Raw genomic sequence first — 14,788 nt, forward strand, 5'->3', positions numbered from 1 at the left:
AAATACCTGCGCTTCGCAGCGGAGAAATAGTGTGTTAAAGAAATAATGAAAAAGAAAAGGAAACATTTTAATAATAACGTAACATGATTGACAATGTAATTGTTTTGTCACTGTTGTGAGTGATGAGTGTTGTTGTCATATATATATATATATATATATATATATATATATATATATATATATATATTTACACACACACACATACACACATACATATATACATACACACACATATATACACACAAATACATATATATATATATACATACATACACACACACATATATAAACATATATATACATACATATCTACATATATACACACACAGCTATTTCGTATCAGTGCAATACGCTGCTTGTTAAAACGGATGACTCCCGCTCTTACGTGCAAGTCTGCGTGGATATTATGAACTATCAGTATTTGTTCAAGTTCTATTTAAATTTTAAATAGAAGGAATTTTTATTTAGTCGACAGAAATATCTTTGGTAGGAATGGTAAAAACAGACAGGAATATTATTCGTGAATAAATCAACTCAAACCTTAAACAACTTATAATATTTTGCTCTCCATAAAAATATATCCTGTCAAAATTATACAAATTCAAATATGAACATGCTGCATAACAAAACCTGGAAATATAAATAAAATGTGTTCCTTTCAGCAATAACAAATCAAATCATTCAGTTGTCTTTGCTCATATGTCATTTTAGAGCTGGACGCCTGGCATCTTTTTGGCCACAGGTTCGTTTCTGTTTGGTGTGAGGTTCTGTGTTGTGGAGATTCTCAGGATGGATTGCAGGTGCTCATCAGTGAGGCGACTCCTGTGTGCTGTTTTGTTAGTCTTTATCACTGAGAAGAGCTTCTCACACAGATATGTGCTACCAAACATGCACAAGGTTCGAGCCGCATGTAGACGGACTTTTTTTGTTCTTCAAAGTCACCAAAGCGCCGTGCAAACTCAGTGCGCGCTCAGTTTATCAGCAAAGTGCGATTTGGGAACACCGTAGTGACGACTTGGTTTAACATTACTTGGCAACAGGGAAAGTGGGGCAAGGTGAACTGGTGCATTTGTGTCTCCCATAAAAGCAGCTTCACTTGAAATCACTTTGTGATTGTGCACGGGTTAAAACGTCCGCTGAAGTGTCAGATTCTTATTTAATTATGCTGCTTTCTGTATCTTCTGCATTGCATTCAGGTTACCCTGATGTTTTGTCTCATAGTGCCGTCTTAGATTAAATTCTGTAATTACAGCCACATTAGCTCCACAAATGAGACACACGGGTTCAGTAAACATATACTCAGCCTCCCATCGGTTTTAAAGGCTCTATTTTCAGAATCAACTTTTCTCTTCAGCATCGTGTGAGCTAGCCGCAATAACTTGCAGCATCATAAGGTAGACTTGATTAACGCGTAAGTGTTAGGCAAGGCAGCTGAAGCGCTGCATTATGGGATCTGTAGTTTATTGTGTTACCAGCGCTTCATATACCGGGCTTTAATAACAATAATACAGTATATAAAATGATCTCGGGGCGGATATAATTACGCCGGGCGGATGTGGCCCACTGCCCTTGAGTTTGACACATATGGACTAAATAGAACTTGAAAAGATATATTTTTTTCAAATGTGATCGCGCAATTCAGATAGAGTTGACGCAAGCACTACAGCCTGCATGCCTCAATAAGTCATCCTCCCTGCTCTTACTTTTTACCGTTCATCTAATGAATACACTGAGTATGGCTTTACCAAAACAATCATTGATGGCGAATAAAGTATCCATTATTCGAGTATGTAGATCGGGATATATATATACATATATATATATACCAGCGTATCGCAGAGAAGTAGTGTGTTAAAAAGCTAGAAAAGAAAAGGGAACATTTTAAAAATAACGTAACATGACTGTCAATATACAGTATTTGTTTTGTGAGTGTTACTGAGTGTTGCTGTCATCAAGGATTTGATTATCATTATTTCTTTCAATCAGGTTCGTATTTGTAGGATGTGTTGTGTTCAAGTTACATTCCGTGTTTGTCAATCGTTGTAAAGATGACAGGTTTCATTCATCGATTCGTTTCTTACTGCATCAATAAACAGCTCGTCTTCTTCTTTATCTGAGACCTGACACACTGCATGCACGGTTTTTTACACTGTCTTCCTTTAGCGGGACATTGACTTTTTCCACCGTGTGCTTTGTTTCCACAGTAGTTGGATTTATGAATATGCTTATATGTATCAGGCGCTTCATATTTTTGCTGCCTTTTCAATTGTGTAATTGGTTTTGTTCAGCTCTTTGGAACTGTTGCTTTTATCTGTGCACTGCGTCAGTTCACGTGAGCCGCTCGGTGTACATGCATCGAAGGTTCCCAGCTGTGCTGGTGCCATCTCGTGCTATGTCCATGGCTGTATTTAATGTTACCTTAGTCCTGGCACTTAAAACTTTCTCTCGCAGTTTTGCTGAGTTTGCGTCAAACACCACCCTGACCATCTCATCTTCCTCTCCATAAGCACAGTCCTTCACCCGTGAATATTTAGTGGGAGTTTGCTATTGGATTTCCGCTGACGGACGGCCTTATATGGGCAGGCACTAAATTACAAGCGCCAGCGCAGCCTGTCTATGAACTTAATTTAAAGTGTAGGTTTACATCGTGCTTTTTTCAGTAGCAGAACTCATGAATATGGTTGTATATGTCACTCGCTTTCTTATTGTTTTGCTGCCTTCTCAATTATATAATGCATGTTTTCTTCAGCGCTTTTTGAGGTCTTCCTGGTTTTCTATGTACTGCGTGATTACGTGGGAGGCGTGATGATGTCACACGAAACTCCGCCCCGGCGTTGAAGCTCATCTCCATTACAGTAAATGGAGAAAACTGCTTCCAGTTATGACCATTACGTAGAATTTCGATATAAAACCTGCCCAACTTTTGTAAGGAAGCTGTAAGGAATGAACCTGCCAAATTTCAGCCTTCCACCCACACGGGAAGTTGGAGAATTAGTGATGAGTCAGGGCTTTGCCTTTTATTAGTATACATATATACATACATATATATACATATACATACATACATATATATACATACATATACATACATATACATATATACATATATATATACACATATATATATATATATATACACATATATATATATTATATATACACATATATATATATATATATATATACACATATATATATATATTATATATACACATATATATATATATTATATATACACATATATATATATTATATATACACATATATATATATTATATATACACATATATATATATATATATATATATATATATATATATATATATATATATATATATATATATATTGTGGAGGATTGCCGGCTTTCCATGCCGGTCCGCACCCCAGGCCACCAGGAGGAGCTCTCCAGACAGCAGGATCATGCCCCGAGGTCCAGCAGGGCATTATAGACCTTGTAGTATTTTTACACAACCCTGCTGGATACCTTGGGGGCCATCAGGAGTCGCTGTGGGGGGGCTTATGGGCTCTTTCATGCCCTATGACCCGGGAGTACGTCATGGTCACGTGACAGGAACGAACAATGTGCTCCCGGGTTAAAGAAAGGACTGATTGCCCTGACCCGGAAGGAGTAAGGAACTATGGACTGTCGGGACAGGAACACCTCCGGGTCAGGGGCTATAAAAGGGCGGTGCCTCGCTCCAGACAATGAGCTGAGCTGGGTGGAAGGGTGGCAACGCGTCTGGGAGCTGGAGGATTGGTTATTTGTATTATTGTGGTTTATTGTTGTAGTATTATTGGAGTATTTGGGAGTGGAGAGTGCTTTGTGCACAATTATTATTATAATAAATAATTATTGGACTTTTACCTAGTGTCTGACGTGGTGTCTGAGGGTGCAAGGGTGCGAGAAGCATCCTAATCTGTCACAATTGGCGTAGTTTCGGCAGGATTCTCTGGCCGTCAGTTTGGCAGAGGACCTGAATTTAAAAATTTTATTGTGGACAGAGAACCCCAAGAAGACAGCGTCAGGACACGCAGAGACAAATCGCCAAACTCAACAGGTAGCGCTGCAGTATATTAAGCCTTATGGTACATCGGTCCGTAATGGAGAAGAAATCCGGGAGAAAGAATGGGAATACCAAAAAGGAGCAGACCCTAGATGATGCCGCGCGTCTATGGACATTCCTGACGGCAAGCGAAGAAGACAGGGCAGTGACTGGCGCTGAGAGGACCGAGCGTTACGACAGCGGGAAGGCTGTCGGACTTCGGACGCACAGGACAACCTTTATGATACAAGAGGACATAATCGGAGTCCGGGGGTATGTACTGAAAAAACGTCCGATGCGCCGGGACCTTACTTTAATTATTTTTCAGAGGCCTGTCTTCTTGATTCTGACGAGGAGTCGGAAACATACTTCCCACCTGAGCAAGATGGCGTGACAGCGAGGAGTCTAGCCGATCTAGGAGTCTGAAATTTGGAAACCTATTCGACGAGAATAGTCATGTGGACTATCCCGGAGCAGGCTGGGAAGCGTAAAGGACTACAAGCGAACACATGACCAGAGCGGTGTCCTTCCATTGCGAAACAGTACACGTGATATCTCCCGAAGGATTGTGGGAAGGAGAAGGTCAACGTTGTTCCGTAGGCGAGGTCGCCGTTTCCCCGACGGAACCGAGCTCCTTGAAAGGGAAAGGGGAGACAAACAAAACAGCGCTAACCGTAAATAAAGGTATAGAAGGACGGGATATGACTGAACGGTCCACCATTAAGATAGAAAAGGTGGATCGCAGTCGACCGGTAGCGGCGCCCCGGACTTCTATAGTTCGAGACTCCAAATCCCAAGAGCCTTTGCGCGACCCAGCTGAACACGTGCCAGGAGGGGACGTGCTCATTGGTTCCCGGTCGGAGGGTAAGCGAAATGTGGAAGCGCAAACAACTCCGACCGTAAACATTAACTCTATGGACATATGGGGGCTTGAGGAATACCTTGCGCCCCTTCGCCGTTTCTTGCAGGATTTAGGTGAACTGAAGGAACGTGTGGAGGAATTGGGAGCGACGGCAGCAGCACCGTTGGAGGCTCTGATGGGATTCGTGCAGCGGCTGCGCCAAGAAGCTCCAAAGATGATCAATGCGGGAGCGCAGGTAAGTCCCTCCCGTATCGTAGAGTATAAAGGGACACAGTCGTCGGGCACCGCAGATGATGAGTAGCGGTTGTCAAAGCACTGTGTGCCCGACAAAGGACGGGAGCACGATGACCGAATGGTTGGGGAACGGAGCCAACAGCCCGGGGCATGCGTTTGACGTAGCTTTCCGGGGCTGTGCGACTCTCCAGGACCCGACCGGTCTGGCGTGTGGGGTAGCGCCGGTGATAGGAGTGCCGGGGGAAGCGCCGCTCGTGCCGGTGCAGCTGGATGGTGCTGTGCATCGGGGCGAGTCGGTACTAATGACGCCGGAACCTAATAGCGTGGGACAGCGGGTGTGCAGACAGCAAAGAGGCTCTCTCCTTTCCATAGAGAGCCTCAAGCTGAGCACAAGCCCCAGATGAAACAGGAGGTCCCCAAACCAAAGCGTGGGTCTCCTGACATATCAGAGAGAGGGCTAAAGGGCAGCAAAGCGGCCATAAACCCTTCCTTGGCGGAGAAAGGGGCGGAGGAGACGCTGACGGAATTCCCGAGGTGTTTCTGGTCTCGCAGAGGGAGACACCCAGGGGGACATCGTCGGTGTTACAACTGCCGTCGGCTGGGCCACGAGTGGCGAGACTGTTCCCGAAGGACAGGGGAGCGGGCGCATAAAGGATACACCGTTCCCCAAGGTTCGCCGGGAGACATGGACACCGCAGCCAGGGTCCGGCTGACGCGTCCTCTTGGAGGACGACGTCCCTCGCGGGGCCAGGCGCTCCGCCCCAGTTGTCGTCGCTGAGGGGAAAATGTGGAGGATTGCCGGCTTTCCATGCCGGTCCGCACCCCCAGGCCACCAGGAGGAGCTCTCCAGACAGCAGGATCATGCCCCGAGGTCCAGCAGGGCATTATGGACCTTGTAGTATTTTTACACAACCCTGCTGGATACCTTGGGGCCATCAGAGTCGCTGTGGGGGCTTATGGGCTCTTTCATGCCCTATGACCCGGGAGTACGTCATGGTCACGTGACAGGAACGAACAATGTGCTCCCGGGTTAAAGAAAAGGACTGATTGCCCTGACCCGGAAGGAGTAAGGAACTATGGACTGTCGGGACAGGAACACCTCCGGGTCAGGGGCTATAAAAGGGCGGTGCCTCGCTCCAGACAATGAGCTGAGCTGGGTGGAAGGGTGGCAACGCGTCTGGGAGCTGGAGGATTGGTTATTTGTATTATTGTGGTTTATTGTTGTAGTATTATTGGAGTATTTGGGAGTGGAGAGTGCTTTGTGCACAATTATTATTATAATAAATAATTATTGGACTTTTACCTAGTGTCTGACGTGGTGTCTGAGGGTGCAAGGGTGCGAGAAGCATCCTAATCTGTCACTATATATATATATATATATATATATATATATATATATATATATATATATATATATATATATATATATATATATATATATATATATATATATATATATATATATATATATATATATATATATATATATATATATATATATATATATATATATATATATATATATATATATATATATATATATATATATATATATATATATATACACATATATATATATATATATATATATATATATATATACACACACACACACACACACACACACACACACACACACACACATATATATATATATATATATACACATATATATATATATACACACATATATATATGTCTTTGGGGTCTTTGGGTGCGAGCAACTGTTGCTGGGGTGCCAGAATCCATGAAGGAAGAAAAATGAAAACATTATTTGTACAAAATCTTAATTTATTTATCCATTCCTAAATAATTAAATGGGCAGGCTATTTCAGTATCAGTGCAATACGCTGTTTGTTAAAACGGATGATTCCGCTCTTACGTGCAAGTCTGCGTGGATATTATGAACTATCGTATCTGTTCAAGTTCTATTTAAATTTTAAATAGAAGGAATTTTTATTTAGTCGACAGAATATTATTCGGAATAAATCAACTCAAACCTTAAATAACTTATAATATTTTGCTCTCCATAAAAATATATCCTGTCTAAATTATACAAGTTAGAAATAAAGTAAACGTTAAAAGAACAAACATTCAAATTTCTTTACTCTTATGTAATTTTATATAAAAATAAACTTAAATTTTAAATATCCCAAAAGATTTTGCTCTCCATAAAAATATATCCTGTCAAAATTATACAAATTCAAATATGAACATGGTGCATAACAAAACCTGGAAATATAAATAAAATTTGTTCTTTTCAGCAATAACAAATCAAATCATTCAGTTGTCTTTGCTCATATGTCATTTTATCAGAGCTGGACGCCTGGCATCTTTTTGGCAACAAGTTCGTTTATGTTTGGTGTGAGGTTCTGTGTTGTGGAGATTCTCAGGATGGACTGCAGGTGCTCATCAGTGAGGTGACTCCTGTGTGCTGTTTTGTTAGTCTTCATGACTGAGAAGAGCTTCTCACACAGATATGTGCTACCAAACATGCACAAGGTTCAGCCGCATGTAGACGGAGCTGGAGCATTTCTGTGGAATGGAGTGAATAAACTGTGCGGGCCCTGCAGTATCGTACTTTGCCTTCAGTGTGCCATTACACTGCAGCTCAATCACCTCCATCTGAATCTGCACAGGTGCAGTTTCCACATCGACGGCAAATGGGTTGCGAAACAACTCAAAATTCTTTTTGTTCTTCAAAGTCACCAAAGCGCCGTCGAACTCAGTGCAGTGTGCTCAGTTTATCAGCAAAGTGCGTATTTGGGAACACCGTTGTGCCAACTTGGTTCAACATTACTTGGCAACAGGGAAAGTGGGGCAAGTTGCACTGGTGCATTTGTGTCTCCCATAAAAGTAGCTTCACTTGAAATCACTTTGTGATTTTGCACGGTAAAACGTCTGCTGAAGTGTCAGATTCTTCTTTAACTCTTCTGCTTTCTGTATCTTGTGCATTGCATTCAGGTCTTTCAGGTTATCTTGATGTTTTGTCTCATAGTGCCGTCTTAGATTAAATTCTGTAATTACAGCCACATTAGCTCCACAAATGAGACACACGGGTTTACCGGCAATGTCAGTAAACATATACTCAGCCTCCCATCGGTTTTTAAAGGCTCTATGTTCAGAATCACCTTTTCTCTTGGCATCGTGTGGGCTAGCTTCGCAATAACTTGCAGCATCATAAGCTAGACTTGATTAACGGTAAGTGTTAGCAAGGCAGCTGAAGCGCTGCATTATGGGATCTGTAGTTTGTGTTACCAGCGCTTCATATCCCCGGGCCATTAATAACAATAATACAGTATATAAAATGATCTTGCGGGCCGGATTTAATTACACTCCGGGCCGGATGTGGCCCGTGGGCCTTGAGTTTGACACATATGGACTAAATAGAACTTGAAAAGATATATTTTTCAATGTGATGCGCAATTCAGATCGAGTTGGCGCACTACAGTACATCAAGCCAGCGTGCTATTGTGGTTTTGCCTGCGTGCCTCAATAAGTTACCCTCCCTGCTCTTACTTTTTACCGTTCATCTAATGAATACACGGAGTATGGCTTTACCAAAACAATCATTGATCGCGAATAAAGTATCCATTATTCATAAAGCTTCAATTGGTGATCTGTCTTTCTGTTAACCGCATATTTTTCATACGTCTCTAAACCAAGGGGATGCGAAGGTAAAATGAATAAAAATGCGTGCGTACATACTCAGTGCATCCCCTCTCGGGAATCGAACCTCGGACGTCGGCGCTAGAGGCGAAGTCTCTACTATTGCACCATGGCGTGTGGTTTATCTATTTGAGCGTAGCAGTGTAATTCGGTTTTTGTTCAGCACTCTTTGGAACTGTTGCTTTTTGTCTGCGCACGTCAGTTCCGTGAGCCGCTGAATATGGTTTTATATGTCACTCGCTCGCTTCTAAATTGTTTCGCTGTCTTCTTAATTATATAATGCATGTTTTCTTAAGAGCTTTTTGGAGCTCTTCCTGGTTTTCTACGTACTGCGTAATTACGTGGGAGGCGTGATGATGTCACACGAATCTCCGCCCCCCCACGGCTTTTGAGCTCAACTCCATTACAGTAAATGGAGAAAAATAGCTTCTAGTTATGACCATTATGCGTAGAATTTCGAAATGAAACCTGCCCAACTTTTGTAAAGAAACTGTAAGGAATGAGCCTGCCAAATTTCAGCCTACTACCTACACGGGAAGTTGGAAAATTAGTGATGAGTCAGTGAGTCAGTCAGTCAGTGAGGGCTTTGCCTTTTATTAGTATAGATATATGTATATATACATATATATATACACACACATACATATACACACACACACTCTACATAAACACATACAGTATACACAAGAAAAAATTAAGTCCACCAATAAATAAAATAATTTTCAAGAGAGCCCTACCTGCAAGTTGTATCTGTTTCATTGTTAAACCACATGGGTAACTTTTTTGGTTTGCTCCTGTCTGAAAAATCAGAGATACTGAAGACAGACAGTGTACTGTTGATGTAGCCTTGCATGGTATTGTTTTTGTTAGCAGAATCTGTTGAAGAATACTGGTCTGTATATGGTTCCACTGAGAGAGACCAGTAGTAAACTAAGCGAGGAATCATATCAGATGTGAAAGCAATGATCATAGCCTGTGGAAACAGAAGCACAAATTTCATTCAGCAGGAAATATACAGTATGTATGAGATTTTTTACATAGATCAGACATCTTATAACCTTGACTGCTGGCTGAATTTTCTGCATCTGTCTGTCTTATTCTCTTACTATTTACCATATAGTAGAAGTTTTTAAACTTGGCACACTGCAGTCTTCTCATATTTGTTTATTACCAAATGTATTCAGACTATTATAAAGAACCCAATTTGTTCTTCTTATGTCAATTTTTCACCAACACCAGGAACACACATGCCATATTTGGCTCAATTATGTTTTTCCCACCATTAGAAGGAGGCATTACTTTAACAGTGATTACAATACACATGAGATATATATTTGTGTACAAAGCTATGAAAGATAATCATGTAAATTTCTGCTTTGCCATTTGTTCTGTTTTTGAGTTTTGTTTATTCTCTCAACCATGTTGAACACTATAGGGAATACCAGTTTTTGTTGGTGTCTGGGATATTTCCACATATGCCGTGTTTCATTACCAATCAAGATTTCAAAATGGCACTGAACACTGTCAATAGTTGCATGCACTTTGTGTTTACTTCAGTGCACTTGTGACTCCATTTTATGTAAATGCCATAAATATCTTATAACACAAGCTGAAACTTATCAATGACTACAATTTCAGCTCAGCTTCACCAAGGCCTTCCCAGATTGGCACAGATTCTGAAACAGTGCTGTACAATTTTATGGTAAGTTCTAGATGGAAACAAAACAGGACATAGGCATTTGCACATCCCGCTTATTTAATTTTCCTAGCTAGCTTAAAGTACACCAAATTGGCAGATTTGATTCAAATGAAAACAGTCCAAAGTCCTACACAGACAATTCTGCTCCCATTAAAAATCGACTTAATTAAATAAGGACAGCTTAAAGACACTTAGAAAAATTAGTCCACTCTTCCCGTTAGCTAAAATATTAATGCACAAGTAAAGCAAAATTCACACTACAAATTAATTGTGAACCTGGGTGCAGAAACAGTTAAACCCAACTATGAGACATAACGAAGAGCTATCTGAAATGATTAAGATAATAATGAGAATTGCTGCAATAAAACTTGTAGATATTGTGGCCACACCTAACTAAGTTGAACATTCTTGCCATCTACAGTGTTCTTAGGGTAATGAAGACTTACGAATGAGCCAAACCCATCATCAATTAGAATTTTGCTATGGCTCATAGCAAATAAACAAATTAAAGCTACCTAGACAGAAATAACATAAATTTAGCATTCAATATGACTTTTTACCTTACATAGATATTCAGTTTTAATGACAGACAGGTCTATCATTGTTTGTCCCCGGGTGTAATTTGGCTTTTTACAGGAGCTCTTTAAATAAAGACATATTTAAATAAATAATTTTGGATCATCTGCAATGCTGAAAAGCACTATGCTTCTACTCCCCTAATTGTTATTTTAATGCATTTTTTCAAATATCTGTACGTAATACTGTATATGCTGTAATAATGAATTTTGGAAATGTAAGGTTCTAGATAAAGTTTTCACTTCTACTTACATTTGTTACCACAGCCAAAATAGCAATCCCTTGAAGAATTGGCTGCCATGCCCCAATGTCATGTGCTTTTTCAGGCTGCCATGCCCCACTGTCATGTGTCAGTTTCCAGGCGTCGGTACTGTGTAGTCAGAATCTCAAACAAGTTATTGAGAAGTGCAAGAAGTGGGGCAAGAGGAAAAGATGCCACAAATAAAGTCACAAAGCCAAATTGGATGACTAAAAGCAAAAGAAGAATAATATTTGTTAAAGTTTCACATTTCTGTCCTAATTAGCCAAATCGTTAACTTAAAAAAAATCTGAAGTATGTAATTTCAAAACAAACAAAAAAGCATATACTTACAAGACAAAACCACCACCCCAAATCAGCTTGTCTGCCTACTGTTACCACCAAATTGCATATGTAAATTTAAAATGTCACAAATATTTGAAAATTTTACCTGAAGGTATCCCTTTGCCACAGAGTACACACTTATAGCTAGGAGCTCTGTGCTCCATGAATCTCAGTGACCTGTCTATCAATGTCTCAGCAGGCATGGAGTGCTTTACAGAGACCACAAACACAAAACTGTTGCACAAAAATTTTACTACAGAATACAGAGTGTGGGTGCTGCAGCTTATTCCAGTATATGAGGCTAATGCAATCACACTCTGTATTTAAGGGGTAAGGGGAGAGTGAGCAACAAGTGCTTTGCTTAGGTCAGGTGTTCTCCATGCATGCTGCCCACAAACTCCCTTTAATTAATAATGCTGCAGGAGAGCTTCACAACACTTAAAGGACTGGAGTTTTTATTTATTGTTATTATTTTTTGTATCTTTTATTGAATTTAGCATGTGACATTCCATGCAATCAAGTCACACTTAACAAAACTAAACTGAATTCAACCCCTATCCATGAGAAAGAGAGTAAAACTCTGAGAGTAGCAAATAGGGAAAGGAGTCCTCTTCAGTATAAATGCCTATTCTAAAATGTAATTGATTAGAGCCTGCCAGGTTTTAAAAATGTTTTGAACATATCCTCTAAGTGAAAATTATATATTTTCCAATTTCAAATAGTATATAACATCAGTAATCCATTGACTTAAAAGTGGTGAGTTAAGATTCTTCCAGTTAAGCAAGACAAATCTACGTGCTAATAGTGAAGTAAAGGCAATTACAGTTTGTTTGTCCTTCTCCAAACACACATAACATAGCTGTTAACAAATTAAGAATAATTGTGACACCAAGGCTGTCTGATAGGCATTTAAAGTTTTTTTTCCCAGAATGATGTTAATTTGGTATACACCCAAAACATGTGGCCTACTGAAGCTGGAGCTCAATTACAACATTTGCAGGCTGGGTCTGGCCCTGGAAACATTTTGGACAATTTTAAATGAGATACAGTAGACGTGCTCTATAAGATATTTTAAGTTGAATGATTAAATGCTTTGTGCATATGGAGGTGGAGTGAATTTTGTGCATGTCTGCCTTCCACTCCTTTTCTGAAATGTTAAGTAAGAGATCCTTTTCCCACTGTACTTTGGGATCTGTAAAAGGAAGGGTCTTTACAATGGTTTTATATATTATAGAAATGCTGTCCAAGACTGAACAATATTTCTTCTGGAATAGAAATAGATGGGAGGTGAGGAAAACTGGGCAGATTTCATTTGGTAAAGTTTCTAATTTGGAGATAGGGGAAAAAATGTGTTGATGGGAAGCTAAATTTGGAGTATAATTGTTCACAAGATGCAAAGACATTATTTATATACAAATCTCTAAATGATTTAATCCCATACGTTTTCCAAACATTAAAAACTGTGTAAGTTTGAGAGGGTGGAAAAAGGTGGTTATTATCATTTAGAGGTGCCACAGATAAAAGCTTCTCTAACTTAAAATTCTTCCTACATTGGTTCCATATTCTGAGTGAATGAAGGACAACTGGGTAGTTAGTACTCTGACGATAACTTGTATTTACTGGTGTACAAAGCAAGGAATATAAAGAAGTACTACAGGATTTCATTTCTATTGCAGACCAAGCTAGTGCGTGTTCATCTATTTGTGTCAATGTCCAGGTTTTTTATAGCTTGTATATTTGCCAGCAGTAATAAAACTGAAAATTAGGTAGAGCTATGCCACCTTCTGATTTAGGTTGTTGTAGGGTCACCCTTGTGTGTGGATATTTTGAATTTCAAATAAATTATGTTATTATTGAATCTAATTTCTTAAAAAAAAACCTATTTGTTAATGTATATGGGGATATTTTGAAATAGAAACAGAAGCTTAGGGAGGATAATCATCTTGATAATGTTAATTCTCCCTGCTAAAGTAAGATGGAGGGTAGACCATCTATGCACGTCTTAGTTTTTCCATGCAGACAGCAAACTTTTATTGAAAAATAGATTTATATTCACTTGTAAAGTTTAACCCTAGGTATTTAAACTACTTTGCAATGATAGAAGGGATTGTGTCCAATCTAATGTTGTTTGGTAGAAATTCACTGGAAAAAGCACACTTTCATTCAAATTAATTTTGAGTCCAGATATATTTTGAAATTCTGCTAGTGCAATTAGGGCTGCAGGCACAGAAATTTGTAGGTCTGATATTTACAGTACCATATCATCTGTGTATTAGTGATATTTTCTGTTCAAGTCCTTCTCTGAAAGTCCCCTTTATCTCTGATGCATTTAGAAAGTGAACAGCCAATGGCTCAAAGACGATTGCAAACAGCAATGGTGACAGGAGGCATCCTTGTCTAGTACTGCGTTCTAGTTTGAATTACTCTGAAATAATGATGCTAATACAAACAGAAGCTTCTGGACTGGTATACAGAAGTTTGATCATGCACGTATGTTCGGGCCAAACCCAAATTTATGCAATGTGGTGAAAAGGTAGTCCCATTCAACCATCTAGAATGCTTTTTCCTCATCCAAAGATAATAAGGCCTCTGGAGTGTTAGACTTTATGGGGTGAATCCTTCTAGCTACAACTTGGGAGAGTATCTTAACATCATTATTCAGAAGCGAGATTGGTCTGTATGATACACAGTGTTAGAAGTACTTATTTTTCTTTGAAAAAACAGTAATTAATGCTTGGCAAAAAGTTTGAGGTAGAATTTTATTGTCTCTGGCTTCTATAAAAGTTGCTAATAAAAGGGGAGCTAACTTAATTGAAATTTATTTTAAAAAGTTCAGCAGAGTAGCCACCAGGACCAGGGGCCTCATGCATAACGGCGTGCGTAGAATTTGCACTATAACATGACGTAAGCACAAAAGCCGAAATGTGCTTACGCACAGAAAAATCTAGATACAGGAATCTGTGCGTACTCCAACTTACGCATCTATGAATATGCAAATCAATATAAATCGCCCTTAAGCTCAGCCTTCTGTGAAAAAACAATTGGAAAAGCACGGGAAAAATAAGAATTTCAGTGAATACCAAGTGGAGGCAAAGGAAAAGCATACTATTTGTTGATTTAAA

The 14,788-nt window shown here is 39.6% G+C and overlaps 1 protein-coding gene across 1 annotated transcript in view; it reads right to left on the reverse strand.

Moving 5' to 3' along the window:
* LOC120533844 (anoctamin-6-like) overlaps positions 1–14,788 on the reverse strand; it is a 136,753-nt gene that overhangs the window by 13,719 nt on the left and 108,246 nt on the right. Inside the window, 3 exon segments of the mRNA XM_039760880.1 lie at positions 9,546–9,781; positions 11,336–11,455; positions 11,457–11,551. Coding sequence (XP_039616814.1) covers positions 9,546–9,781; positions 11,336–11,455; positions 11,457–11,551 — 451 coding nt within the window.

The sequence above is a fragment of the Polypterus senegalus genome, chromosome 8, assembly GCF_016835505.1.
Source record: "Polypterus senegalus isolate Bchr_013 chromosome 8, ASM1683550v1, whole genome shotgun sequence".
Taxonomy (NCBI): domain Eukaryota; kingdom Metazoa; phylum Chordata; class Cladistia; order Polypteriformes; family Polypteridae; genus Polypterus; species Polypterus senegalus.